The sequence below is a fragment of the Babylonia areolata genome, chromosome 14 (genome assembly GCF_041734735.1).
Source record: "Babylonia areolata isolate BAREFJ2019XMU chromosome 14, ASM4173473v1, whole genome shotgun sequence".
NCBI classification, from domain to species: Eukaryota; Metazoa; Mollusca; class Gastropoda; order Neogastropoda; family Buccinidae; genus Babylonia; species Babylonia areolata.
Window position 1 is genome coordinate 28,862,065 of NC_134889.1, and position 27,988 is coordinate 28,890,052.

Below are 27,988 nucleotides of genomic sequence, written 5' to 3' on the forward strand. Positions count from 1 at the left end.
CGTGCACAGAAGACGGAGACGAAACAGGGGAGTACTGACCAATTAAGAGGATGTAAAAATATCTACACTCCACAACACAGTAAACATAAAGAAACTCAATCTTCGTAAGAACAGAAAATTTTTAATAGCCTGGAACAATTCCAGTGACGATCAGTGACTGCTGGCGACGGAGGATGCAGGACCACCATCACATGTGTGACAGCAGCATGTGCACTGTGTAAAAACGCACACACCCACAGTCACCCCCCCCTCCCCCCGATCCTCCCCCCACACCCCCAACCCACTTCCTATTCCACACCCCCAATCCCCCCCCTCAGACGCTTTCGGGACATTGAATCTTGGATTTCATGGACTTGCAGGATAATTATTACTATATATACGGCACATAAGCCCCCTCTGCTTGAACAAGCCCATTTTACCTACTGCCACGTTCACTGAACAACTGAGCTACCGTCCCAACAAAAACAAATCATTAAGATTCACATGCACACACAGGCACATATGCACACTGACACACACACACACACACACGCAAAACTCAGACACAGACAGACAGGCAGTCTCTCTCTTTTTCATATAAACCATACCGGTATAAGATCAAAAGTCGCTGCTCAAAAAAAGCTAATATCTTTTGTTGACAGAAGATCATGTGACATGTGTTAATTTGAATCGAGTCTCTAACAGCCCATTGTACATTTCGGAAAGCCAAGAGGGACACTTGACACAACATGAAGTGCTAATAATGTGTTTTTTGACTCACTTGTGTAAACAAAGTGAGTCTATGTTTTAACCCGGTGTTCGGTTGTCTCTGTGTGTGTGTGTGTGTGTGTGTGTGTGTGTGTGTGTGTCCGTGTGTGTGTGTGTCCGTGGTAAACTTTAACATTGACATTTTCTCTGCAAATACTTTGTCAGTTGACACCAAATTTGGCATAAAAATAGGAAAAATTCAGTTCTTTCCAGTCATTTTGTTTAAAACAATATTGCACCTCTGGGATGGGCACAAAAAAAAAAAAAAAATAAAAGAAGCCTAATTATATGCAAACTGCATTTACTGTTATATTTATATTTTTTGTATTCTCTAAACTTGGCACTTTGACCTCTTATTCTGACACAACAACAAGAGGAGTCATTATTATCATTTTTGTCCAAACAGGAACTTCTTTTGCTAAGCATGGAATTTTTATTTATTTTGCAAACGTTTTGGTGCAGATAGTAAAAAAGGGAAATTACTCTGTAATTAATGCTAGGGGACGTAATTTATCACAAGTGAGTCTTGAAGGCCTTGCCTCTCTTGTTTGTTGTTGTTTTCTTTGGTTGTGAGAAAACAGTGTGGTTCTGTCAGTGTGTATCTCCTTTGCGTGTGTGTGTGTGTGTGTGTGTGAACTAAAGGGTAAAATTGGATCTATTTTCTCATATATATCTCTAGTTTCTTCAAGCAAGAGATAAATAATGTGTGTGTGCTTATATATTTGTGTGTCTCACGCAGTCTTAATGTATGCCAGTGCACATGTGTGTGAAACATGCAAGTGTTCATGTAATGTGTTTTTTTTATGTGTGCCCATCACACAAGTGTACATGTCTGAGCTCACACCCTCATACACACACATACACACCATGTGAACACATACCAATACTCACATGCAAACACAAACACATTGCCACATGTGAACACACACACAGACACACACACATGTGCACCAGTACATAAATCCACACACATCCCCCCCCCCACCACCATACACACACATCCCCTTTACACAATATAACAAAGTAACACAAAACTGGAGTACTGAATACTCAGAATTTCTTTTTCCTTTTTTTGATTTATTTATTGATCAGACAAAAGTCTATTGCACCAGGTAAATACACAGGTACACACGTTTTGATGCTGAGAGAAAAAAAGAAAAAAAAAAAAAGAAAAAACAAAAAAAAAACCATTTCAATCATACACACTTCCAAGAAAAAAAGAAAGAAAAAAAAAAAAAAAAACCCAAACAATTTCAATCATACGCACTTCCAAACTTGAACTTTTGACAGACTAGTCATCCATATTTCACCAATGGATAATTTGAAACAACCCAATACTGCAGTACGTTCCAAACAATCTCACTAGCCATCATGTCCATTTCACAGTCTTTACAGCCATCAAATAACAAGGAATGAAACTTTAAGGTGGATGATTGGAGTCTTCTTCTTCATCTTTCATGGGCTTCAACTCTTTCATTCACTCATATGTATAAGTGGGATTTGTTTTTGGATTCCCTCCCTTGGAAAAGTGTGGGTCATCATACTTATTTCATCACACACACACACACACACACACAGACACACACACACACACACATGTGCAGTTGGCTACTGTCAATTAATTTTTGAACAAAATAAAAAAACAGCGGACAATAATCTATTAAATGAATGCATTAAATGTACACACAGTCAGTCACATTTGGTATTTATTACATGTATTTGTTCACAGTCTTTACAGCCATCTAATGGTAATACCAAGGAATGAAGATTTGTGATGGATGAGGAGAGTCTTCTTCTTCAACTTTCAAGAGGAGAGTCTTCTTCTTCAACTTTCATGGGCTGAAACTCCTTCATTCACTCATATGTATGAGTGAGATTTTTTTTTTTTTTTTTTTTTTTTTTTTTTAAAGGAAGGCGACACGACAGAATGGTTGAGATGTTTATCTGCCAATACAGTGTCCTTGTGAGACTGGGTTTGATTCCTGCTCCCCCCCCCCCCCTTCCCCCCTCCACACCCCCCCTCCTCCTCCAGCACCCCCCCCCCCCTCCCTCACCACCACCACCCCACACCCTCTTTTTCTTTCTCCAAATTTGACTGAAAAATCAAACTGAGCGTCTACTATTCATTCGCGTAAGTATTGTCCTCTGGCTAAATTCTGTAGAAGAAATCCAACTATGGTAGGTATACTAATACATGCGTGCACTCAAGGCCTGATTGGTAAAGTTATGTCATGCTGCTGGTCAGGCATCTGCTTAGCAGATGCGGTGTAGTGAAAATGGATTTGTCCAAACACAGTAACACCTCCTTGAGAAACTGAAACCAAAATTGAGATTTTGCATGTATGGCCTTTTTTTTCGGTCATACACGTAAAAACCCACTCGTGTACATACAAGTGAATGTGATAGTTGCAGCCCATGAACGTAGAAGAAGAAGAAGAAGAAGAAGAGAGTCAGGGACTGTAACTGTTTTTTTTGTTGTGTTTTTTTTTGTGTGTGTGCAAGATTTATTCATCGTTTGCTAACCTTGTACCACTTTGCTTTAGCTGAAGAAAAAACCAAAAAAACCAACAAACAAAAACAACAAATGAAAAAGAAGCTGTCCTGCTTTTGTCTTTGATACAGCATACAGCAAATACAGCATACAGCAAATGATGTAGGCTACAAGGTAAAGCTCAGTCAGCTGATTCTGTAATTAAAGAAACAATTTGTTTAGCTGCAACACCGATTTACAAGTGTCCTCTCCTCACGCACACACACACACACACACACACAAACATATCTCAAATGCTTTCTTTCTTTCTTTTTTTGCTGAAAGTTAAAGTCAACCCAACCACACATCATATCAGGGCTGAAAAACTGTAAATTTTGATCCTGTAGAACGGGATTGACAACAACAACAACAACAACAAAGAAACTGCAAAAGAAAATTATGCAAAGACAGTCACATTCATGCACATAAACCCAGAACAAGCCTCTGACTTTTGACCAATTCCGTCAGAATTCTGACAGAGGATTGAAAAAATCTAATCCAGCGTAAACATAATCAAATATAATTCACAAAATCATACATAACAGGCATACAAAACCAAAAATTGCCAACGGGCTCCTAACACGTTACTACTTGCAAATATTTAAAAGTAAGAATGCCCAGGTGGAGTGTTGGCCTCGTGGTAACACGTTCCTGTAAGAAGTGAGAGAATCTGAGCGCACTGGTTTGAATCCCACAATTGCCAGTATTTTCTCCCCGTCCACTAGATCTTGAGTGGTGGTCTGGATGCTAGTCATTCAGATGAGACGATTAACCAAGTCCTGCGTGCAACGTGCACTTAGTGCATGTAAAGAACCCAATGCAACAAAAGGGTTGTCCCTGGAAAAATCCACTTCGACAAAAAAAGAAATAAAATTGCAGGTAGAAAAAAAAAGAAAAAAAAAAAAAGGGTGGGGTGCGCTCTCAGTGTAGCGACACACTCTCACTGTGGAGAGCAGCCTGAATTTCACACAGGGAAATTCATTGTGACAAAAGAGTAAGACAATACAATACAATACATCGTTCTCGTTCAATCTCGTTCACTTTCTCAAGGAGGCGTCACTGCGTTCGGACAAATCCATACACGCTACACCACACCTGTTGAGCAGATGCCTGACCAGCAGCATAACCCAACGCGCTTAGTCAGGCCTTGAGTGCATGCTTACATATTTGTGTACCTATGAAAGTGGATTTCATTTTACGTAATTTCGCCAGAGGACAACACTCTCGTTGCCATGGGTTCTTTTTCAGTGCGCCAAGTGCGTGCTGCACACGGGACCTCGGTTTATCGTCTCATCCGAAAGACTAGACGCTCAGTTTGATTTTCCAGTCAAACTTAGGAGAAAGGGCGAGAGCGGGATTCGAAACCACACCCTCACGGACTCTCTGTATTGGCAGCTGAGCGTCTTAACCATTCTGCCACCTTCCTACAATACAATACACAGCAATACAAAACAATTATAAAGTCCAGAAAAAGACCCCCCCAAAATATTCAAGGCTTTCTTGAACAAAAAGAAGGTGGAAGGATCAGATAGGCAAAAAAAAAAAAAAAAAAATAAATAAGAGAGGAAACGATGACCAAAATAAAAGGGAAATGGCAGAAACACACAGAGTGACAAAAAAAGGGTGGATTTCTCGAACAGGATTTCCAAGAGGTGGGGGTACAGTTTCTGTGGAAAGAGAGCCAGGCACTCCATCCCCCGAGGGGATGTCCGGAGCACTGCTGTCCAAAAGAATGCATACTTTCTCAAAACACACATCAAAATGTTATTTGTTACTATGTTAGCAACATATAAAAATGTGGACAGATGTGAAATTATTGTCACACACACATACGTATACACGTGAATGTGGAAAAAAAGTGAAATCGTTTAAGTCACAAGCCTGTGCACACACACCAAACACACACACATACAAATGTAAACAAATGTAAAGTTTTCGTCTATCATACAGGTAAACACACACACATGCATGCACACACACACGCACACACACAAATGCACACACATACACATACCTGATCTACAAGTATGGTTATCATCACTGCCCATAGCTCAGCCAATCGCACAAAGCCACACAACTGCAGTTATTTTTAAAAAAACAACACCAACAACAAAAAAACCCACTGAGAAACACAACACACAAACACACCCATCAATGCCTTATCTCAGTCATTGTTACGACTAGCTTGTAAAGCTAAGCAACAAGATGCATGTACCGTTTCAGAATCTTCACCCTCATGATAAAAAAAAAGTTCAAGGTCCCATCACCTTTTACTGCCACTGGAGTGGTGGTAATTAACATCTACTGAGTCTCAGCATGGGAAGGTGGTGCCCTATCCTTTCCTGCCACTGCTTTAACTCACTCTGGACGAATACTTCTCTCCCTTGCTTTTCCCTACAGACGACCAAATTGTTAGGGTTAGGAAAAAAAATCACAAAAAATACAAAACATAAAGTAACTGAATGAAACTCACTGTACTTGACCCACTGAACCCTCTTCTCACATCGTGTGAACACCCACGCCCCTCCCTCTTCACTGCTCTCAGAAGCTGAGTCACTATCAGTGACTTCTTGCTCGTAGCTTTCTTCACTGCAGATGCTGTATTCAACGTCTTCATCATCCTCGTCGATGTCGAAACTTTCAGTTTCAAGCATTTCAACCACTTCAGCAGCAGTAAAAGCCACTGTTGTGATCTAGTTTGCTCCAAAAATTTCCACTTGTACTGCCTGCGACGCCATTTTCAATACATATGCAGATTAGCTTGTCGTGTTGGGTCCTGAACTTGCTGGCTCGCTGTGGAGTGTGTCGTTACGAAATCTCATGAAGAAACTTTCAAATTCGACCCTTGACACATTCGCAATGCCTGATGCAGCGGCGATTGTTATGCTACCCCATGAGGAAAACGTGGAAAAAATTTTAATTGTCAAAACGCTACAGCGTTCCGTCATCCGGAACACTACCTTACGTCAGGAATGCTATAGCGCTCCATCGTCTGGAGTGAGTTAACCTTTCCCAACCACAGTCAGGTACCCATGAACTCTTTCACCACCATAGGCGACTATAGTTGACTAGACAGTGCACCACTACAGGCGACTGTAAATGGCAAATGTATTATGATATACTTCTTGAACCACTCTTTATTAACAATATAAATTCTTTTGTTAAGTGGGAGCAAAAATTAGATATCATTGTTAATTGGGTAACCACCATGAAGCAAATAAAAAAAAGTAAGAGATAAAACTGAAGTGGTTTCAAATTAGAATTTGTCACAACATTTTAGTTACAAACAAAATTCTAAAGAAAATGGGTAATGCATGAAATTACAAAAACAGATGAAACTTTCAACTATATTATTCTTTTTGCAAAATATCTTGTTTATAAATGCAGAATAAATAAGATTAAACCATGTATAGAACACTTTCTGAATGATTTAAGAAATAGTTATAAAGTAGAAAGATATATGCATTCAACAGAAATGTTAAGCGTTGTATTTACGAGAAAATGGTGTCCATATATAAAACTTCTTGAAAACAATAACCCATAACAAAATATGATGAAAGATCAAAATGCACAACAATGATGAAGGCTCAATGATATATTTTTATACCTGAAGAACAGATGTACGTGAATGTGTAAGTATGCGAGTATGTAAATAATACATGCATGTGTGTATTCATGTGCACTTATGTGTCTGCAGTAATAATGTTTAACATGACTGTCTAATGAGTGTTTTAGAGAGTCACGTATAGAAAACTAGAGGAAATGTGTTCATACATAAGATACTCCATATGATTTTTTTTTTTTTCTTTAGAAAACAATGTACAGGTTGTGTTCTCTCCACATTATGTTAGCTAAGCAAAGTGTCCATAACTCTTTGCTGATGCTAGGTATACTGTCTAGTATATATTATAAAACTGCACTGTTACACATGATGAAAATGTGTCCACCTTGACCAAACTGATTTAAAAAAAGAAAAAAAATGAAAAAGAACAATATATTATAAGTATAATGACTTATGATGACGATGCTATTGTTAATGTTCACTGTATTCAAATTTTTCTTTCTTTGTATTTTACTGCCTATATAGCTTTAATTTTAGGTTCTGGCAGTATAAAAATGTTAACAAATCATCATCATCTTTCTTTGGTTTTTTTTTCCCCCTTTCTTTTTCATCTACTATGAATTGTTATAATGGATTCATATACAAAATAAAATAGTAGTCGACCAAAGAAAGTCCAGGGAAAAAAAACAACAAAAAAAACAAACCCCAACAACAACAAAAAAAACAAACAAAAACCATCACTAAGTCATGGAGCCAGAATGAGTGAGTGTCTTCCATTGAATGGGGAAAAAAAGAAAAAAGAGAAGCAAATTTCTGTACCTAAGTATAGACAATAAAGTGTGTGTATTTGTATTCATATTTGTACTCATGAAGACTGCCATATCATCCATACAAAACCTTTTGACACAAATACACCACAACCAGTGACATGGAGGTGAATCCAAAACAGATGTCACAATGAGATCAGGGCATGAACGGTCACAGAATCTGAGACAATTTTCCTCTCTCTCTTTTTTTTTTTTTTTTTTAAATGATGGATGTGGACGGTGATGACAATGATGACAGATCCTTTTCAGGTTGAGAACTACATGAAAAGACTGTACCCTGCATTTCTTTTTATGATCCCTCCCAGCATGAACCAGGTCTGAGAGATACAGGTACCTGCAGTGCTGGATATTGAAATTTTGTGCAAAGTTGTGTATCTCTGAAAATGGATAACATTCCACAGTGTGGCTCCATTCCTCCCATCTGTCTCCAAAGCACACTTTCAGTCTGGCGAAAGAGCTGATCAAGGTGTTCAAACCCACACCCAAGAGATCAATTGGCATCACTAAACCTGCATCAATAAAACAGTATGAAACTGGATATACATAATGACACATGCATACTTTCAAACATAATGTGAAAAAATAAAAGACACAAAAAAACCCATCACCTATACACATACATGTCCAGACACACACATTCACACACACACACAAACGCACGCACAATTCAAGTGTCTACGTAAGACAGGACCAGAAAACCGAAACCGCCCGACAAAAAAAAGAAGAGGTGGAGGCAGCACAGGCAGCCCACGTTGAAGGAATAGAACTGTATTGGGTCCCGGTCCAACATCATTAGATACAGCGTCAGGTTCGTCTGGAAGCGCAGACACAGCTTCACCCCCAGGAAGCCCAGAAAAGAACACAGCGAGAACACGCAGAAGAACACACATGTCAGGAGGTAGTTGCCCAGGAAAACTATCGTCTCCAAATGTCCGGCAAACAGGATGGAGCGATTGCTTTTGGAACTGAATGCTCCCCGGAGCTGTTGTGGGCGTCTGCTGGGGAAGGTCACCCAGAAGGTCTCGGCTGTCATGAGACAGGTAGAGTGAGGGCCGTGCATCGTTTTCAGCCGACGGCACAGCGGGAACATTCTGACGGTTGCTGGTTTTCTGTTTCACAACAGTTTGCGGTCAATCGTCACAGCTCTGCTTTCATGATGGAGAAGTCTGAAAAACCCATGGTGCAAATTCTTTGAGGGGTAATCCCTGTAATTTAGTCCCAAACAATATGCGCAAGACACTCAGATGCATGAATGAATTTCATGAGTGCTTTGTAAGGACCTTATGCTATATTCTGGCTTACTTTGCTGTGTATGTGTTGCACTGTGCTCACACTTCAATGTGTTACACTCTGTTGTATTCCAATAATATATCATAGATCTATACCACTGCAGTTGTTGGTGGTTTTTTTTTCAAATACTGTATCATTTTCAAAACTTTATCGCAGAGTAGTAGTACTGTGCAGTGCAGCGTAGTATGTTATACTGATGTAGTGCAACAGAATATTCAGCAATCCAGTGTGGTGCATAAAATCAATATATCTATATGTATATATGTATGTGTATATATATATACACTTTTTTTTTGTTTTGATAATATTTGATAATAAGGATGACAGATCCCACATTTTCAGAGCAGTAGTTTGATGTCACCTCACTCGTTCTGAAACAATGTTCTGGACTTTTTTTTAAACATCAGCACAATGTATGATTTTCACATGGCAGTTAATATTTGCAACAACAACAACAACACACACACACACTGCTATCTATCTATATGTATATATATATATGTGTGTGTGTGTGTGTGTGTGTGTGTGTGTGTACGGAGAGAGAGAGAGTGAGAGAGAGAGAGAGAGAGAGGGAGAGAGAGAGAGATTAAAACTGGTCACATACTTACAGTCACACAAGTTGGTTTGCTGTACAAATAATATTGCAGTACAAAATACTATCAGTATAGCATTTACACGGACAATTCTAACCACATTTTGATCACACATGCCTCAAGAAAGTTGACATTGCACTTACAGGTATTCAGATTACAATAAATATCCATACCATAAAACCATATCTTTCAATACTTGGTTTGAAGCAGACAGCCAATGAGAATTTCATATAGTACTGAATGAAGAAACAACACACACACACACACACACACTAAAAAAAAGCTTCCCTATATGATTAAGTCATGCCCAAAATCAGAAATTACTTTCAACATTAATGTTATTACATGTACCAATAAACAAACAAAAGGTTGCCAAAAGTTGCTATAAACATTCCTTATTCAGCATTTTTTCTATCTGTAGATCTGCATAATTTATATCCATTTGTAATGCTATCATGACCAGTATTACAGAATTAAATAAGCATAATAGTTTATGAATAGAATATTGTTATTATATGGTCGTGGCTGAATACGGTTGATTTTACTTACACTTCTGTCGGTATGTAGATGTCACATTACATTGGTACGTTCACCATATGCTTGTGCTCTTGTTTTTTTGTTCCTGCAAAATAAAACAAATTTATGAAGTATGGCCCTATCAGTATGATGTGTAACATGACACTGTGGCATTGTTTTGTAAGTTATATTGTTTGAATTGCTGTGACTATGTATTTTACTATACTGAACTCTACTGTATTTCAATGTAAGGAATTGTATTGTGCCTCATCAGTGCAGCAACACCATTTAAAAACAGAAAGAAAAATACAAATTATATATATATATATATATATATATATAAAGAGAGAGAGAGAGAGAGAGAGAGAGAGAGATGACCGACTTCACTGATCTAAAAATAGAAGTGGAACTGACTTACGTCGCATCGGTCTCGGGGTAAATGACGCCCCATTTTACCATCTAGTTTTATAGATTTAAAGTTGATATGAAAACTGAGTATTTTGTTAAACTAATAACATGTAGAGCCAAGTACAAGTACTTCTAAACGCCGTATGAAGTGAAAAGGACACCGGGTTAAAATATAGACTCACTTTGAGTGAGTCAAAAATATAAATAATTATGACCAGGTCAATTTAACCCACCACCCCTACCGCCTTCCCGTCACATTCACACCCATGCCTCCCCCACCTCCCCCAGTGGGTGGGGATGGAGGTGCGGGGGGTGGGGGTGGGCGGGGGGGGGCAACCACTGACAGTTCCGAATGTTCTTTAATGTGCACTGTATACACTCAGAACACTGGATCTTGGTTTTCACTAACAGTAACACCTTGATTAACACTCAAGCCTGAGCTGGGCAAGTCTATTTGTGAACATGTGTAGTGCAATTCATGATCAAGTTGCCTGAAGCTCTTTACAATGTCCAGGTACCAGGCACAGCTGAGAGTGTTGTATGATATATCATATAATATGATTCATGATACAATATGATATGATATTTGATATAGGTAAGTTCATTCATGAACATGTGCAGTGCAATTTGTGATCAAGTTACCTCTCTTTACAATGCCCAGGTACCAGGCACAGCTGAGGGTGTTGTGTGATATGATATGATATGATATATGATACGATATGATATGATATGATATGATATATGATATAGGTAAGTTCATTCATGAACATGTGCAGTGCAATTCGTGATCAAGTTACCTCTCTTTACAATGCCCAGGTACCAGGCACAGCTGAGGGTGTTGTGTGATATGATATATGATATGATATGATAACTGATATATGACATGATACGAAATGATATATGATATGGGTAAGTTCATTCATGAACATGTACAGTGCAATTCATGATCAAGCTGCCTCTCTTTGCAACAGACCGCTTCTTGAGTAAATAGCCTCATTTGCTACAACTAATCTCTGAACAATATATGCACAATACAAAATGAACAACATATAAAGCAAAAAGTTGAAGAAAGAAGCCTTCTGTTTCTCACGTTCTGCCTCTCAATCGCCTTGTTGCTAGATATTTTGGAGAGCAAATCAACTTCGAGAGCACTGATCATGTGACGCGCCTCTAAGTCATGTCAGCACGGAACTCTCCAGCAGTCTATTCCCAGGTACCAAGCCCAGCTGAGAGTGTTGTATGATATGATATGATATGAAAAATATGATATGATATGATATATATGATATGCAGATTGTTAAAGCTGTACAGCCCAACTGATCTTGATGATCTCTCTTGGTCTGCTCTAACTTTCCATCAAGACCTGTACAGACTTTTGAAATTGACCTAGTCTGACACTGTTATGTTTGTGGCAAGGCGAGTGAGCGTTGCACCAGTGGAAGGCTACAAGTACAACCAGGGAAGTGTATGGTCATGGATTCCTCCTGGCTATTTTTTAAGGCATTCAACGTTGTCCTGAACGTTTACCACATCAGAGTCCAGTTTATTCACCATTTCCACAACACAAAAGAATTGTTGACGTAGTCTTTTTGCTTTGTTTTTTTGGTGTGTGCGTGTGGGTGTGTGTGTGTGTGTCTGTGTGTGTTCAATCTAAAAATATAAAAATCATTTCTTGTTGGACTGGAAAGGAAATGGCTACAAGTCCTTCATGCGACCCATCCTGGAGTACGCCAGCAGCATCTGGGATCCACACACCGAGCAGAACATCAGTAAGTTTGGAGCGGTGCAGCGCAGGACAGCCTGTTTTGTGATGAGACGCTACCACAACACCTCTAGCCCCACCGCCATGCTTCAAGAACTGAAGTGGCCCGGCCTCCAGGACAGACGACATACAGCACGCCTATCCATGCTGTACAAGATCCACAACAACCTGGTCAGCACAGAAGACATCTAAGCCAGCCTGCGCCCTGCACCATCGCGCTGACGCTGCAGCCAAGATCAGCAGTTCACCATTCCACAGTGCAGAACGCAGTACAGACAGAAGGCGTTCCTTCCCCATACTATCAAGGACTGGAAGAGCTACCTCATGACGTTGTAGAGGCCAAGACGATCGACACCTTCGTGTCAAGAGCCTCCCTTCTCCATTTGGAGAATGCCCAGGTTTGGTTGTTTTTGTTTTGTTTTGTTTTTGCGAGTGCGGACCCCTTGCATAAGTGACAGAATAATCAACTAGCTGATTGTGGTCGCTGCCAAGGAAGAAGAAGAAGAAAACTGTTCGTATTGACTTAAAATTTTTTACAAAGGTGGACGTATCCACAGCCAAAATGGTTTCATCAAATGACTCTCCATTGTCGATAATTGTCTTCCATCAACTTCTCGCAAAAAACATAATTTTCTTAATAACACCTTCACTGATAATGAATACATTATAAACCAGATCCACACACAATCATTCAGGTTAATCGCATGCACAAACTGCAGTACTGACCAGCACTTCCTTCTTCCGTTGAGCGACCACAATCAACTTCCAGACTGGCAAGTTTCGCCATATAAGATCATAACTGGGAATAAAGAAAATCATACTTTCATCGGGAGTAAAAGAATGAAACTGAACAGGTTAGTATGATGAGAATCATTCAAGCAATCGGTTTCATTTACCTTTTTTTGTTCCTGAACAGGGAGATGCTTTCTATGCTGTACTTGCGCTTTCGACATCACTTTCTGACAAACGTCGTAACTAATCACATCACTTCTTAAGTTAAGTTTTCATGATATTGTATTCTTTTCATTCATTTATAATATTTTGTAATGGTAGATTCTATAACATGTGCTTAAAAGATACATTTTAGATTAAAGGAACTTCTGTGATGTCGTTAGCATAAGAGGATGCAATACACCTTACGATACATGTTGAAAAATGGAGGACGTTGCAGACGATTTCGAAACTGAGGAATCTCTTGCTGATGTATTTCAAGCTGCAACGAACTATGTTCGGCAGACTGCATCCAAGTTTGATGCGGACAAACTTCTGTATTTTTACGCACGCTACAAACAGGTTTGATTGATTGATATATGGAAATAATGTAGAAAGTGGTAAAGGTTAGAAAGAGATCCTCTGTGTAATAGTGAGAAAGTGTCGTCCACTTCACGGACGCAGATCTTTGAGTGTTGTTAAAATTTACTTACCGATATTGCAGGTGCATGTCTCTGTCTCAGGCCTGGTTGACAAGGAGGTATTATGAAAGTGAGGTTAGGGTACTATATTATGTAGTATCATTCAAACCAAAACGGTTAGCTGCAAATGATCTAATATATAATTATATTGTTACTATGCAGAAACCTAAAACACATACGCCGTCGAAGGGATGTGATTGATGTAGATGATACCTCCAGGACTATAACGACGTCAAGCTGTCAGAGTTTGGGCTTGCCTGTGGAAGAGACCTATGGGGACATTTTTATTAACTCCAGAAAAACCGACATAGGCACAAAGTTAAAGGAAATTTCTTTTCAGACAGGGTTGTCTTCCTCTGGAACAGCTCGCCAGACAGCATAGTAACTGCACCCTCTATCAACTCCTTTAAAAATCGGCTTGACTGTCACTGGAAAAATCTGCCAACCATGTACTCACCAAAATGTCCAGATTGGGTAGATTAAGACACTATATTGCTTGGCTCCAAACACATGCCACAAATGTTGCGAAGCAGATCTTATTCTGCAGAATAATGAACAGGCCACTTGGAAGGGGACCTCAAATGTCGTATGGATCAAGTCAAAATATGGCAACATCATCTTCCTCGTTCTGATCTTTTTTTAAAACTTTTTTTAATGACAAAAGAATTTCTGTTATATTTTTCATATTATGATATATTTTTGTTTCATATTTTCATAGCTTTTTTTTTTTTTTAATCTTAGAAAGAAAATTTTCCCAAATTTAATTCTTGTTCATCATGGGCTGTGACTCTATCATGTCTATGTTCACTTGTATACTGTGTTCACTTTACACTACAGTTCTAGCATAATCTACTTCCATTTTTTTTTTACAACCAGGTTACCATCCCCACTCTATTTATTTTTGTTTGTTGTTTTTTTTTTTTTTGGGGTGGGGGGGGGTGGTGAGGGAGGGGGGTTGTGTGCATGTGCTCTCCCAGTCCCATTATGACTGTGATCAGTACTGGCCTCTGCAATGTAATATTATATTCCTGATTGAATTCTGATCTACCCTGTGGTGGAAGTTTTTTTCAAGAGGTATTTGGTGTTGGAAGATTCCTGCTTGCCAATGAACATGTGTTCAGTTGCTGGTTTCCATGAAAGGATCTGGTGGTGATTTCCATTCCAGGAGAGGTACTCGCCATCTGGATTTGTGGCAAAGCGATTATGGTTATCAGAAGGGGGCTTAGTATGTCATGTGGTGTCATAAAATTTATGTTAAACGAAACAGGTAATGTCCATGAATACTAATTATATCTGGTCAACAGAGTGAGTTGGCAACATTGCAGAGTTCTCTCTGTTGTGTGGCCTCATACAGTCATAGTCTTACCAACCTAACATTGAAATGATCATTTGATTATCAATTTAAGAGTTTTTTGTAATTGGTATTTTGTATTTTCTTATAAAAAACAACAACAACATTTGTGTGTGTGTTGATTGTGTGCAAATTGCACAGGTAAAGCAGAAGTAATGCCTTAATCACCAAACACAAGAAAAAAAAAAAGAAAGGTTGTTAAAGATAACAAAAAAATATAAGCAATGTTATTTCACTCTATTGCTTTAGGTTTGCTTTTTTATGCTGTTTCTATTCAGAAGCCACCATGTGATTTAATCAGTATATATGTACAATGTATCTGAATTAGTGAATCACTCACATAAACTTGTGGCTTTCATGAGTTATATAATTACCGTAGTCAATCTTACATGGTGAATACACACAGTGCTAATGAATTTGGTTTTTCCAGGTACAAGAAGGACCATGCACAACTCCCAAACCAGGTTTTTTTGACTTCCAAGGAAAGCAGAAATGGTATGAAAGTTTCTTTTTTTTCTTTTTTGCATCATTTTATGTACGTGTGTGCCAGGGTTGTTGTGCATGTTCTGAAATTTGCTTAAGATCGGCCATAATCTTTGCCAATAGATAAGTTTACAGGAAGAGGATTGCCTGATAACTGTGATACAGGAGATAAGGTTTTGACTCAACCTTTTACAAATTTGATTTCATTCAGACCTGTCAAGTCTGTTAAATGACAAAGTTGCTCTTTGGGTTTTTGTGAAATATTATCCTCATTTGCACTATGTATTATTATTTTTTTTTACTAGTTTGACAATTGACATTTTGAATATATGAAAAATTATAACTTATCTCCACAATACAAGGTGACTGCATTGTTATATAGCGTTCTATCCCAGAAAATAGAGTACGACTGCTTTGTTTAAGGCAAAGTAAAAACGGTCATTCATATAAAAGCCCACTCATTTATACTCCATAGGAGTGATTTAAAAAGAAAATTTTTTTTATAGCTTCAGTTTCTCAAGGAGGCTTTCACTGTATTCTGACCAATCCATATACACTACACCACTTCTGTGAGGCAGATGCCTGACAGCAGTATAACCCAACGCCTGGTCAGACCTTGAGTGCATGAATGTATATTTGTGTACCTATCTGGGTGGAGTTTTTATTTCTATAGAATTTTGCCAGAGGACAACACTTTTGTTGCCATGGGTTCTTTTTCAATGCGCTAAGTGAGTGCTTCACACAGGACCTTGGTTTATCGTCTCATCTGAATGACTAGACGCTCAGTTTGATTTTCCAGTCAAATGTGGGAGAAAGGGCAAGAGCAGGAATGAAACCCAGGATCTCACGGACACTGTGCTGGCATATAAGAGAGCGTGATGCGAACCCAGACCATCACAAACACTGAATTGGCAGATGAGCGTCTTATCCATTCTGCTATCTTCCTCCACGTATGCATGGCATACGAGTGAATGTGGGAGTTGCATCCCTCAGGAAATGCAAAAGAAGCAGCAGACTGTAGCAGCGCTGTGTGTCCCACATTTGTATTTGTATTTGTATTCCTTTTTATCACAACAGATTTCTCTGTGTGAAATTCGGGCTGCTCTCAACAGGGAGAGCACGTCGCTACACTACAGCGCCACCCATTTTTTTGTATTTTTTCTTGCGTGCAGTTTTATTTGTTTTTCCTGTTGAAGTGGATTTTTCTACAGAATTTTGCCAGGAACAACCCTTTTGTTGCCGTAGGTTCTTTTACGTGCTCTAAGTGCATGCTGCACACTGGACCACAGTTTATCGTCTCATCCCAATGACTAGCGTCCAGACCATCACTCAAGGTCTAGTGGAGGGGGAGAAAATATCGGCGGCTGAGCCATGATTTGAACCAGCGCCCTCAGATTCTCTCGCTTCCTAGGCGGACGCATTACCTCTAGGCCATCACTCCACTTGCAGGGAAGCATGGAAACAGCTGGGCGACAAGAGCAGGACAGAGTCCATGCTGGAGTACGTGTCCCTCCTCAGCAACTTGCAGCCTGGCTGGGAGGATCAGCACCACAGGGGGGTGAGTAGGGTGCAGCGGCCACATGGTTGAACTTAACTCATTCTACTCCAGGTACGAGTTAACTGCTACCATGATTACTTCCCCAGTGGACCAGGTACGAGTATTCTCATACTTTTCAATCGCCAAAGACGTGGAACAAGCTCCCTGATAACCTCCGTCATTCTGATTCCCTCGCATCTTTTAAATCTCGTCTCAAAACTCACCTTTTCCCTCAGCAATAAGTTCAATTGTGGCAGGTCCACTTCCTTTTCGTTACCTGTGCTTGACTATGTGTGTATACATATGTATGTGTACATAACTACATGCATGTATATGAATGTGTATTGTGTGTGCATGTGTTTATTGTAAGTTTGTGCCTGCCTATGTGTGCGTATGTGTTAGGGTAGCTGTTAGATACACATGTATGTTAAAATGTATGTGTGCAGTGTGTGTGTGCGCGTGCGTGTGTGTGTGTGTGTGTGTGTGTGTGTGTGTGTGTGTGTGTAGTCACATTTTGGTGTGTGTATGTAACATAGATATAATGTTTTATGTTAACAAAAGCGTTTTTGTAAAGCACCTAGAGCAGATTTCTGGATAGTGTGCTATATAAGTATCCATTATTATTATTATTATTATTATACCAACACACTGTTCTGATTTTGTTCATTCTTGCTTAGTACAGTTGGCATTTTAAACTGAACAGTTAATGGATTCGGAAAGCATGAAAACAAAGCTTTGTTTGACTGGTTAAATCAACAATTCTTCGTCGATTCTTGCTCTTTTAGTGAACCACCCTGTTGTTTCTGCAGTGGTCTCATGTAGTGCTGGTCCAGGGAAGTCGTAGAAGGCATGTGGTTGTGGGGTAGAATGAGTTAACTTCGTTCAGCCCTGCACCTGAGCATTGCTAGGGCGGCAAATTTGCTTCATTAAAATGGTTCTGTGTTCCTTCTGCATATGCATAAACTGTAAGCAAAGGGAACTGACTTTCTCAGTATTTCAGGCTTTTGTCAGTACATGCCAAGAGAGTAGAGAGAAAAAAAGGTCAATTTCAGCGTATTTTCTCATTTTTACTGCTTCAAAATATGCAGGGAAGACTGCCGAGGCTGGAAACTCCCCAGAGTTGAATGGGTTAAACTGAAGTATAGGACTTTCAGTTTGAGTGTCTTAACTCTTTCCATACGAACGGCGAAAGAGACGACGTTAACAGCGTTTCACCCCAATTACCATCATCAAAATATTGCAAGCGGAACGCTCTTATACTGAAGAGGTGAACGTTGACAAAGAATACCACAATTCTGACGACGGAAGCTAAAGGTTGGGTCATTGAGACACCCACTGGACATCCGATGGGTCTGTGTAGAGGAGAAGAGAGGACTGGCCGTACTGAGTGAGTTAAACTCCCCAGGTCTAGTGGAGGGGGACAGGGGGGAGTCTGTGCATGGACACCCTCTTCCTCGTCGGGTGCTTAACCACTAGGCCACCACTCCACACTTTTGTGCGTGACACAAGTTGCTTGCTAGTCATAAAAAACAACAACTGATGTTTTCCTTCACTGTTAACAGAGGCTGGTGGGAAGGGGAAAGGTTTGCGCCTGAACCTGTACATGATAAGTTATAGAACAGACAAGCTCTTTAATGTTTAATCCAGTCGAAAACAATTATCATGTACAACTAACAACATACGCATGCGCGTACGCACTGTGTATGTAACGATGGTGGTTGTTGATAATCCGACTGTGTGTCAGTCATTCAAAACAAAACAACACATAGTTTTCTTAATCAAACTATGTGTCAGTCATTAAAAACAAAACAACACATTTTTCCTACACCACGGACAGGCAGAGAGGGGTGGGGGGTAGGAGAGGACTGGTCCTTGAGGACACACACACACCTTAACCACACACACACACACACACACACACACACACACACACACACACACACACACACACACACACACACACACACACACACACACACACACACACACCTTAACAATACACACCTTAACAGTAAACGCAACACACACACACTCTTTAACAACACACACAATTCACACAGAACACACACACAACACAAACATAAAACACACACACACACACACACACACACACACACACACACACACACACACACACACACTCACACACACTTGCACTGTATCCTGTAATGAAAGTTGTCGACAACCACACAATGTGTCAGTCATTGAAAACAAAACAAAACATTGATTTTTACCTTCTTTTATGTCAACTTCATAGGTTACCCATCCAGTACAGAATCCAGTACAAAACTGCCATATTGGCATATCTCCACTTTGAAAGATCTCTCCCATCTTTCGTATACTCTGTCCTTTATACTTACACCCCTTCCCATTCTCTCAGGTCTTTTGCTGTTAACCCTTTCACTGCCATGGTCGCATTTCAGCACCAGCTAGGTAAAGCACCCATGTCATTGAAATGCAACCAGATGATGGGCCTTTTGTGCATTAACCTAATGCTCTTAATTTTCAGTGGTAGGATTGGCCATTTTTTCTACACATCACAGGGGAATCCCCAGCTGTTCTTAGACACCATGTTTTCTGTGGTTCCTGCACGAGGTTAATTTGCACTCTAAACTGACTGGCGGTGGAAGGGTTAAAGCTCCTTCAAGTCCCCCAAACCTCTTCAGAGACATTTGGTGAAAGGGCCTCTTCAGTATCAAGCACCCTCTGTCTGGAATTCTCTTCCTCTGGATCTCTGTCACTTCCCAGTGCTGTCATCATTCAAACCAAACTTGAAAACCTATCTCTTCAATTAAAACAGGCCTTTTGAGTGTGATGAAGCATAGCTAATTGTCTGCATTCTTCATCCTCCAACCCACCCTACTTTACCCCCGACTGAAATCATCATGTAGTGTGTGTGTGTGTCTGTGGATGGGTGGTTGCGTGTGCGAGCATCTGTGTGTGTATGTGTAGGGTATTTTGGTGTGTGTGTGTGTGTGTGTGCTCGTTCATAACTGTAATTTGTAGTACTGTTTTGTTGTATAGATACACACATTTATGTGTTGTTTTTTTGATGTGCTGAGGTATTTGTCTATTGTCTATGTTTTGTTTCATGAAGGGCACTCAGAGCCGATTTATGTGGGGAGTTTGTGCCATATAAGTGCTATCTATTATCATTATTATTATTATTATTATTATTATTATTCACCACGTACAGCCTGAGGGGGGTGGAGGGGCAAGAGAGGACATCGCGCTGAGGGAGAAGGTGCTTTGGGATAGGGGTGGTGGTGAGCACTCTCTCACACACACACACACACACACACACACACACACACACACACACACACACACACACACACACACACACACACACACACACACACACACACACACACACACACTCACACACACACACACACTCACACACACACAGACATTCACACACACACACACACACACACACACACACACACACACACACACACACCTTCCTTAACAACACCCAACATGTACACACCAACAGAACTCACACACACGAACACCCCCGAAAACGGAGTATAGCTGCCTACATGGCGGGGTAAAAACAGCCATACACGTAAGGACCCCACTCGTGTACATGTATACAACTTACAAGTGAACATTGGAGTTGCAGCCCACGAACGAAGAAGGAGAAAATACACACGAACACACTCACACACACTTGCACCGTACACTGTCACTAAAGGTTATTGTCGACAATCAAACTACACATCAGCCATTCGAAACAAGACAACACATTTTCCCTTCACCCCTCTGACAGGCCGAGGGAGGAGGTGGAGGGGGGACAGGGGAGGACGTGTCTCTGAGGGAAAAGACGCGAAGCGGGATGGGGGTGGCGGTCAGTACCATGGTCAGTGCGGATGAACACCTGAGCGACGGGGACAAGACGGTGTACGACTGGTGTCAGGAGGGCGCAGTGGACAGGGTCAAGGACATGCTGTCTGCGGGTCACCCCATTGACCAGCTGGACAAACAGGTAGTGTGTGTTGTTGTGTGTTGTGTTGTGTGTTGTGTCGTGTGTGTCATGTTTGTGTGTGTGTTGTGAGTGTGTGTGCGTGTGTAATGTTTGTGTGTGTGTGTGTGTGTGTGTGTGTGTGTGATGTTTGTGAGTGTGTGTGTGTGTGTGTGTGTGTGTGTGTGTAATGTTTGTGAGTGTGTGGGTGTGTGTTGTGTTTGTCAGTGTGTGTTGTGAGTGTGTGTTTGTGTGGGTGTGTGGGTGTAATGTTTGTGTGTGTGTTGTGAGTGTGTGTGTGGGTGGGTGTAATGTTTGTGTGTTGTGAGTGTGTGTGTGGGTTTGTGTTGTGTTTGTGTGTGTGTGTGTGTTTAATGTTTGTGTGTGTGTGATGTTTGTGTGTGTGTTGTGAGTGTGTGTGTGTTGTGTTGTGTGTGTGCTGTGAGTGTGTGTGTGTGTGTGTGCGTGCGTGTGTGTGTGTGTGTGTGTGTGTGTTGTGTTTGTTGGTGTGTGTGTTGTGTTTTTGTGTGTGTGTGTTATGTTTGTGTGTGTGTGTGTGTTGTGAGTGTGTGTATGTGGGTTCGTGTTGTGTTTGTTGGTGTGTGTGTGTTTTTTTTTTTGTGTGTGTGTGTGTGTGTGTGTGTGTAATGCTTGTGTGTGTTGTGAGTGTGTGTGTGGGTGTGTGTTGTGTTTGTCGGTGTGTGTGTCATGTTTTTGTGTGTGTGTGGTATTTGTGGGTGTGTGTGTTGTGTTTTTTTTTTGTGTGTGTGGTGTTTGTAGGTGTGTGTGTTGTGGTTTTTGTGTGTGTGTGTGTGTGTGTGTTTTGTATTTATGGGTATGTATGTGTCATGTTTGTGTGTATGTTGTTTTTGTGGGTATGTATGTGTCGTGTTTGTGTGTATGTATGTGTGTGTGTGTGTGTGTGTGTGTGTGTGTGATATATATCATGAGTGTGTCCCACCACCAATACAAATTTTTATTGCCATGTTTTTCATTTGGTTTATCAGTTCATTACCAGTTTACCAATACATTTATTTATTGTTTTGTTTATCAGTTTACCAACTCATTTGTCTGTTGTTTTGCTGATTGGGTCTGATGGCCCATTGCGGTCAGCTGGTCTAAGATACAGACAGCATGGCTTGATTTGATGTGGAAACATGATGATGCGAGGTGAAGTGTTTGTTTTACCAACAGGGCATAGGACTTCTGCACTGGGCCAGTGATCGCGGGCTGACCGACATGGCGGCCACACTACTGGATGCTGGGGCCAGTGTTAATTTGCAGGTAATGATAATGAGAATGATGATGATAATGTTAATAATTGTACATTGATATAGCACTTTCAAACTTCTCAAAGTATTTTATGATAATAATGTTGTACATGATATCTATAGCACTTTCAAACCTCTCAAAGTGTTTTATGATAATAATGTTGATAGTTGTACATTGATATAGCACTTTCAAACCTGTCAAAGTGTTTTATAATAATAATGTTAATAGTTGTACATTGATATCTGTAGCACTTTCAAACCTGTCAAAGTGTTTTATGGTAATAATGTTAATAATTGTACATTGATATAGTACTTTCAAAACTCTCAAAGTGTTTTTAACAATAATTTTAATAATTGTACATTGATATAGCACTTTCAAACCTCTCAGTGCTTTACAACAGCACATCAGTCAGACACAAAGCACACGTGAAGACACACACTCATGCATGCATGTACGCACTCACAAACACGCATGGAGGATATTGATATGGATGAGTAGAACACAGATGTGGCATGGAGTACTTTAATAATTATGCAGATACTGCTTGAAAAGGAAAGTTTTTAGATTTGATATAATGAATGTGAGTTCGGGACTGTGACAGTCAGTAGTTCTGTGCTCTCCGTTTCTGGGGTGGGTTGCGTGAGTAAACTTAGCAGCGCTAAGTTTGCTTATCGCTAAGAATGCTCCCAACTCCACGGTAAACTCCATATTCTTAGGAACATTCTTAACTCTTAGCAGACTTAGCGCTGCAAAGATAGCCTTGTGCAACCAGGCCCTGATCCTTAATCTGTGTATTTCTGGACTTTCTGTCTCACAAGCTCTCTCTCCTTGCCTTATTAAATTTCATACTGTCTGTGTTAAATCTAGACACGGCATAAGTATTACATATAAAAATTAGACAGACACAAAAGCTGCCAAGCAGAAACAAACTCCTGACCATTATTAAATGTCACAGAGGACAAACAGTGTTTTCTGTTAGCATGTCCAGTGTATCAGGTAATGGGAGAAAAATACTTTAGGGAAAGTATTTCAGAAACATGAACGAACATTCAGAATAAGCGTAACTATTACAAGATGAAAACAAGTTCATTACTCTGTGGCAATGTTTATTTATTATGCCTTGAAAAAAGAGAAGAACAGAAATTACCTGACGTATACATTTTGTTTTCCTTTAAAAAAAAAAAAAAATCTTTGTGTACCAACCTTTTAGTTAGGAAATTCATTTTCAGTGATGCTGGTCCCATTTTTCACCATTATTTACAGCATTTTGTGTGTCTTTGATGTACACATTACATTATTTATGTATGTATGTATGTATGTATCATTGTATGTATGTATGTATGCAATACATATGAACCTCCTTTGCTAACAGGCGGGTGGCCTCGCAGTCAGTTATTTCACACAGGTCAGTGACTATATGTGTGGGTTCCAGATTTGAAGCTGGCTTCAAAGTTCTTGTGGATGTTTGTACTGCACTCTGCAGTGTGCTGATTGGAAAAAAAAAGAAAGAAAAAGATTTGTATAACAATGAGTTCTTGTTGATTTTTTTTCCACAGGATTGTGAGGGTCAGACGGCCATGCATTATGGTGAGTATATGTGACACTATGAACTTTTGCCTTTAAACTCTGTGATTTTTGTTTTTTGTTTTTTGGATTGATATGGATACTTATATAGCGTCTATCCTAAGCTCTGAGCGCTTTACAAACACAGGGTCATTTGCACAACAAGCTGCCTACCTGGGTAGAGCCGACCGACGGCTGCCACTGTACACTCATCATTTGTTTCCTGTGTCATTCAACCAGATTTCAGGCATGCAAATATACACACTCAGACAGATGTAGCATTTACGTGTATGACCGTTTTCTTTATTTACCCTGCCATGTAGACAGCCATACTCCATTTCAGGGGGGTGCATGCTGGGTATGTTCTTGTTACCATAACCCACTGAACGCTGACATGGATTACAGGATCTTTAACATGTGTATTTGATCTTCTGTGTGCATATACACATGAAGGGGGTTCAGGCACTAGCAGGTCTGCACATATGTTGACCTTGGAGATTGGAAAATCTCCACCCTTTACCCACCAGGCACCTTCACCGAGATTCGAACCCGGAACCATCAGATTGAAAGTCCAACGCTTTAACCACTCAGCTATTGCGCCCGTTGTCTGAATTTCCTAAACCGAAAAGTCTTCGAACCCACAACAGCTTCTTACCCCAGTCAGTTCTGTTCTAAAATGTATAAACAACCTTAACCCACAGCCATTTTCATTCTGTAGTCAGCAATGTCTAAACAATCTTAACCCACAACCATTTTCATTCTGAAGTCAGCAATGTCTAAACAGTCTTAACCCACAACCATTTTCATTCTGAAGTCAGCAATGTCTAAACAATCTTAACCCACAACCATTTTCATTCTGAAGTCAGCAATGTCTAAACAATCTTAACCCACAACCATTTTCATTCTGAAATCAGCAATGTCTAAACAATCTTAACCCACAACCATTTTCATTCTGAAGTCAGCAATGTCTAAACAATCTTAACCCACAACCATTTTCATTCTGAAGTCAGCAATGTCTAAACAATCTTAACCCACAACCATTTTCATTCTGAAGTCAGCAATGTCTAAACAATCTTAACCCACAGCCATTTTCATTCTGAAGTCAGCAATGTCTAAACAATCTTAACCCACAACCATTTTCATTCTGAAGTCAGCAATGTCTAAACAATCTTAACCCACAACCATTTTCATTCTGAAGTCAGCAATGTCTAAACAATCTTAACCCACAACCATTTTCATTCTGAAGTCGGCAATGTCTAAACAATCTTAACCCACAACCATTTTCATTCTGAAGTCAGCAATGTCTAAACAATCTTAACCCACAACCATTTTCATTCTGAAGTCAGCAATGTCTAAACATTCTTAACCCACAGCCATTTTCATTCTGAAATCAGCTCAATTCCGGAGTGATTGATTAGTCTTGATATATTATTATTATAAAAGTCCTGATATATTATTATTATAAGTAGCATATTAATGATAATTCATTATTACAGCTGTCGATAGCGTTATCATGAGTAGCACTGTCATGGTTACAGCTGTGTGATTACCATTATGAGAAGCATTATGAGTGTTATTGTCACTTCAAGTCAGCTTCAGCGTTATTTAAAAAAAAAAAAAAATTGTTGTTATTTTTTTAAGGAAAAGAAAGGTGGCTCAGTGACGCAGATAATTATGGCAAGATTTGCTTCCTCTTCTTCCTTCTAATTACTTTTCTCGAATATTTTTCTTTTTTCCTTCATCTTGTGTTTTTGGCATTCACGCTTCCTTGGCAAAAAAACAAGCAAACATCCAATCAATAAAAACCCAACGAACCCAGAAACCCTCAATTTCAATTGTTGGTTGGTCACTTATATTTTGTATTTATTCGCTTCTGCTAACAAAATGTCTTGAAGCCTATGGCTTACAAGCATCAAAAACAACTAAATCACCAAATTGCATTATTTAAGGTGATGAGAAGAAATTAAGCGTCAATTGATAAAAGACATATGTTATAAATTGTTTACTGTTCTTGATAAAAAATTATAGATTTTTATCATGACATGGCCGTAGGTGCGAACTCAGCGATGGTGATGCTGGCTGTACGAGGAGCTGACACACATGCCGACAACGACGCAGAGTCGCCATGATGCTTGCACGCATCCAACGCGTACTGAGGGAGACCTGAATCTAGGTGACAGGCGAGGGGTGGGAGGGGGGGTCGGGATGGGGGGGGGGGGGAACCACATTGAGGCATTTATTGTGTCGTTTAAGAAACATTATGATATAATTGTGGTTTGTTTAGTATTTTGTGTTGTGTGTATCCATTTGTCGATGTGTGTTTTTGTGAATTTGATATGTTTGTTGCGTGTGTGACTTTGTGTGTTTCGTGTTGTATATGGGGTGTGTTGTTGTGTTTGTTATTGTGTTGTTGTTTATTTTATGGTCGTTTCTTGAGCACAGATTTTTGAAATTTATGTTTTTGTGAAAATGAATTGGCAATTAGTTTTTTAGTTTATTTTGCTTGAGGAAAGGTATGAGTGTGATGTGTGGAGCTCGTGTGTATGCGTGTAGTGATTTCTTTCTGTATTTTTTTGTTTTATTTTGTTCTTTTTTTTTTTTTTGCTTTGCATCTTTTTTTGTTTTGTTTTTGTGCGTCTTCACTTCTTACTTCTTTGGCCATAGAAAAATCACGAACTGAATCAAAACACAACGGAACTTCGCTTAAAGACAAATCAGACTTTCAAAAGTTTGTTCTGTGTGTAATTTTTCTGTTTATTTATTTTTAATTCTTCTTAGGAGGGCGGGTTTTCAGCTTTATGCGTTCACAATACTCTAAAAGTTGCAAAATCACACAAATTGAAGATTTTGCTAACATTTTTATAAGAACATTAAAAAGTTTTCTAGTGTGATTAAACAATTTTAACATCACGTATACAGTTGTTTTTTCTTTGAATTTCGTATATATAGTATATCTTTATTATTGTACTTTTTTATAGCATGTGCGTGGTTTACGCTTACCGCCGTGTCAGTGCGTTTAAGGCCCAACTTTGGATGGTGTAGTGTCGGCAGGGGGGTTACTCACCAGGGACAATAGTTCGCCCTTGCGTTTTCCAGACGACAATTGAATAGTCTACTGAGGGATATCCTGGTCCGGTGAGTTAAGCAGCAGAGGTGGGGGGACTGGGTTCCCGGGGGCGTGGGCGGGAGACCCTAGAACAGTGTGTTATTGTCTTAGTGGACGCTCTGAAAGATAAGGGACATTGACAGAGTTTAATGCTTTCTGTGTTGGTGTGTATTGAATGATTACTGGTTTTTGAGTTTGGTGGATGGAAGTTGTTAGTTCTTTGTATGTAGATTTTTTTGTTGTTTGGTTTAGTTTGGTGTAGTGGTGCTTTTGATGCAATGTGTTGAATTACATATCTTCATGGTTTTGTTAAAGAATTTTGAAACTTGAGAGTGGATTTGTGATTAGTTTGGTTTGTTTTTCTGGATGTTCATTGGCTGATATTGGAAGTGTATGAGTGTGCATGTGTGTGTGTGTGTGTGTGTGTGTGAGTTTGTGTGCGTGTATTTCTGTTTGTGTGTGTGAGTGTGTGTGTGTGTGTGTGTTTGTGGTTTGTTTGCATCTGTGTGAGTGAGTGTGTGTGTGTGTGTGTATGTGTTGGTCTTCATTTTTACATCAGGTTCCCGTGTCCCTAGAAAATCTCGACTGAATCCACTGAACTTGGAATCTTGCTTTAAGACAATCAGTTTTCAAGTCTGGGTGTTTTCAGTGTGTGTAGATTTTTCTGTTCCATGATGTATGTCTCTTCATTTCTTTGGGGGGGGGGAGGGGGGGGGGGTTATCATCTGCTTTTTGGTCAAAATACTGCTACTTTGTTGAATGGAAAATCACACTTTTTGAGATTTGTGCTAAAATTTTTTTTATCTAAAACTGTATAGTTTTCTAGTGATGATATCACACATTTCTTGAGATCTTGCACGTAACGTTTTCTTTTCTGAATTTCGGGTATTAGTGATCGCAGTATTCTTTATGATAGTTGTCAACTTTGTGACAGGTAAATAGCAGTGATGCTGTTGGGCTTTGGACGTCTTACCCAGTGTTCACTAGTGATCAGGTTTTAAGGCCCAACTTTGGCATGGTGTAGTGTCCTTTGGCCGGGGAGGGTTAACTCACTCCAGA

General features: G+C 39.7%; 2 protein-coding genes across 2 annotated transcripts; one reads left to right on the forward strand and one right to left on the reverse strand.

Annotated features, from left to right (window-relative positions):
- Positions 1-4,273: 4,273 nt before the first annotated feature.
- Positions 4,274-13,186, reverse strand: LOC143289579 (transmembrane protein 250-like). The gene is made up of 3 exons (XM_076598606.1): positions 13,132-13,186; positions 10,099-10,171; positions 4,274-8,832 (listed from the first exon to the last, which is right to left on the reverse strand). The coding sequence occupies exon 3, from the start codon at positions 8,754-8,756 to the stop codon at positions 8,334-8,336; it is 423 nt and encodes a 140-aa protein (XP_076454721.1). The 5' UTR covers positions 8,757-8,832; positions 10,099-10,171; positions 13,132-13,186; the 3' UTR covers positions 4,274-8,333.
- A 204-nt stretch (positions 13,187-13,390) lies between these two features.
- On the forward strand, positions 13,391-25,952 carry LOC143289671 (acyl-CoA-binding domain-containing protein 6-like). Its single transcript, XM_076598719.1, has 7 exons — positions 13,391-13,528; positions 15,429-15,493; positions 16,931-17,039; positions 20,797-21,012; positions 22,183-22,272; positions 23,817-23,847; positions 25,876-25,952. The coding sequence occupies exons 1-7, from the start codon at positions 13,391-13,393 to the stop codon at positions 25,950-25,952; spliced, it is 726 nt and encodes a 241-aa protein (XP_076454834.1).
- Positions 25,953-27,988: the final 2,036 nt, after the last annotated feature.

Bases quoted from the DNA above. Each gene is read 5' to 3' on its own strand.
- LOC143289579 (XM_076598606.1), bottom strand. From the start codon at position 8,756: ATGTTCCCGCTGTGCCGTCGGCTGAAAACGATGCACGGCCCTCACTCT.
- LOC143289671 (XM_076598719.1), top strand. From the start codon at position 13,391: ATGGAGGACGTTGCAGACGATTTCGAAACTGAGGAATCTCTTGCTGAT. The intron at 15,494-16,930 runs GTATGAAAGTTT...CTCCACTTGCAG, and splicing joins TTCCAAGGAAAGCAGAAATG to GGAAGCATGGAAACAGCTGG. The intron at 23,848-25,875 runs GTGAGTATATGT...ACATGGCCGTAG, and splicing joins TCAGACGGCCATGCATTATG to GTGCGAACTCAGCGATGGTG.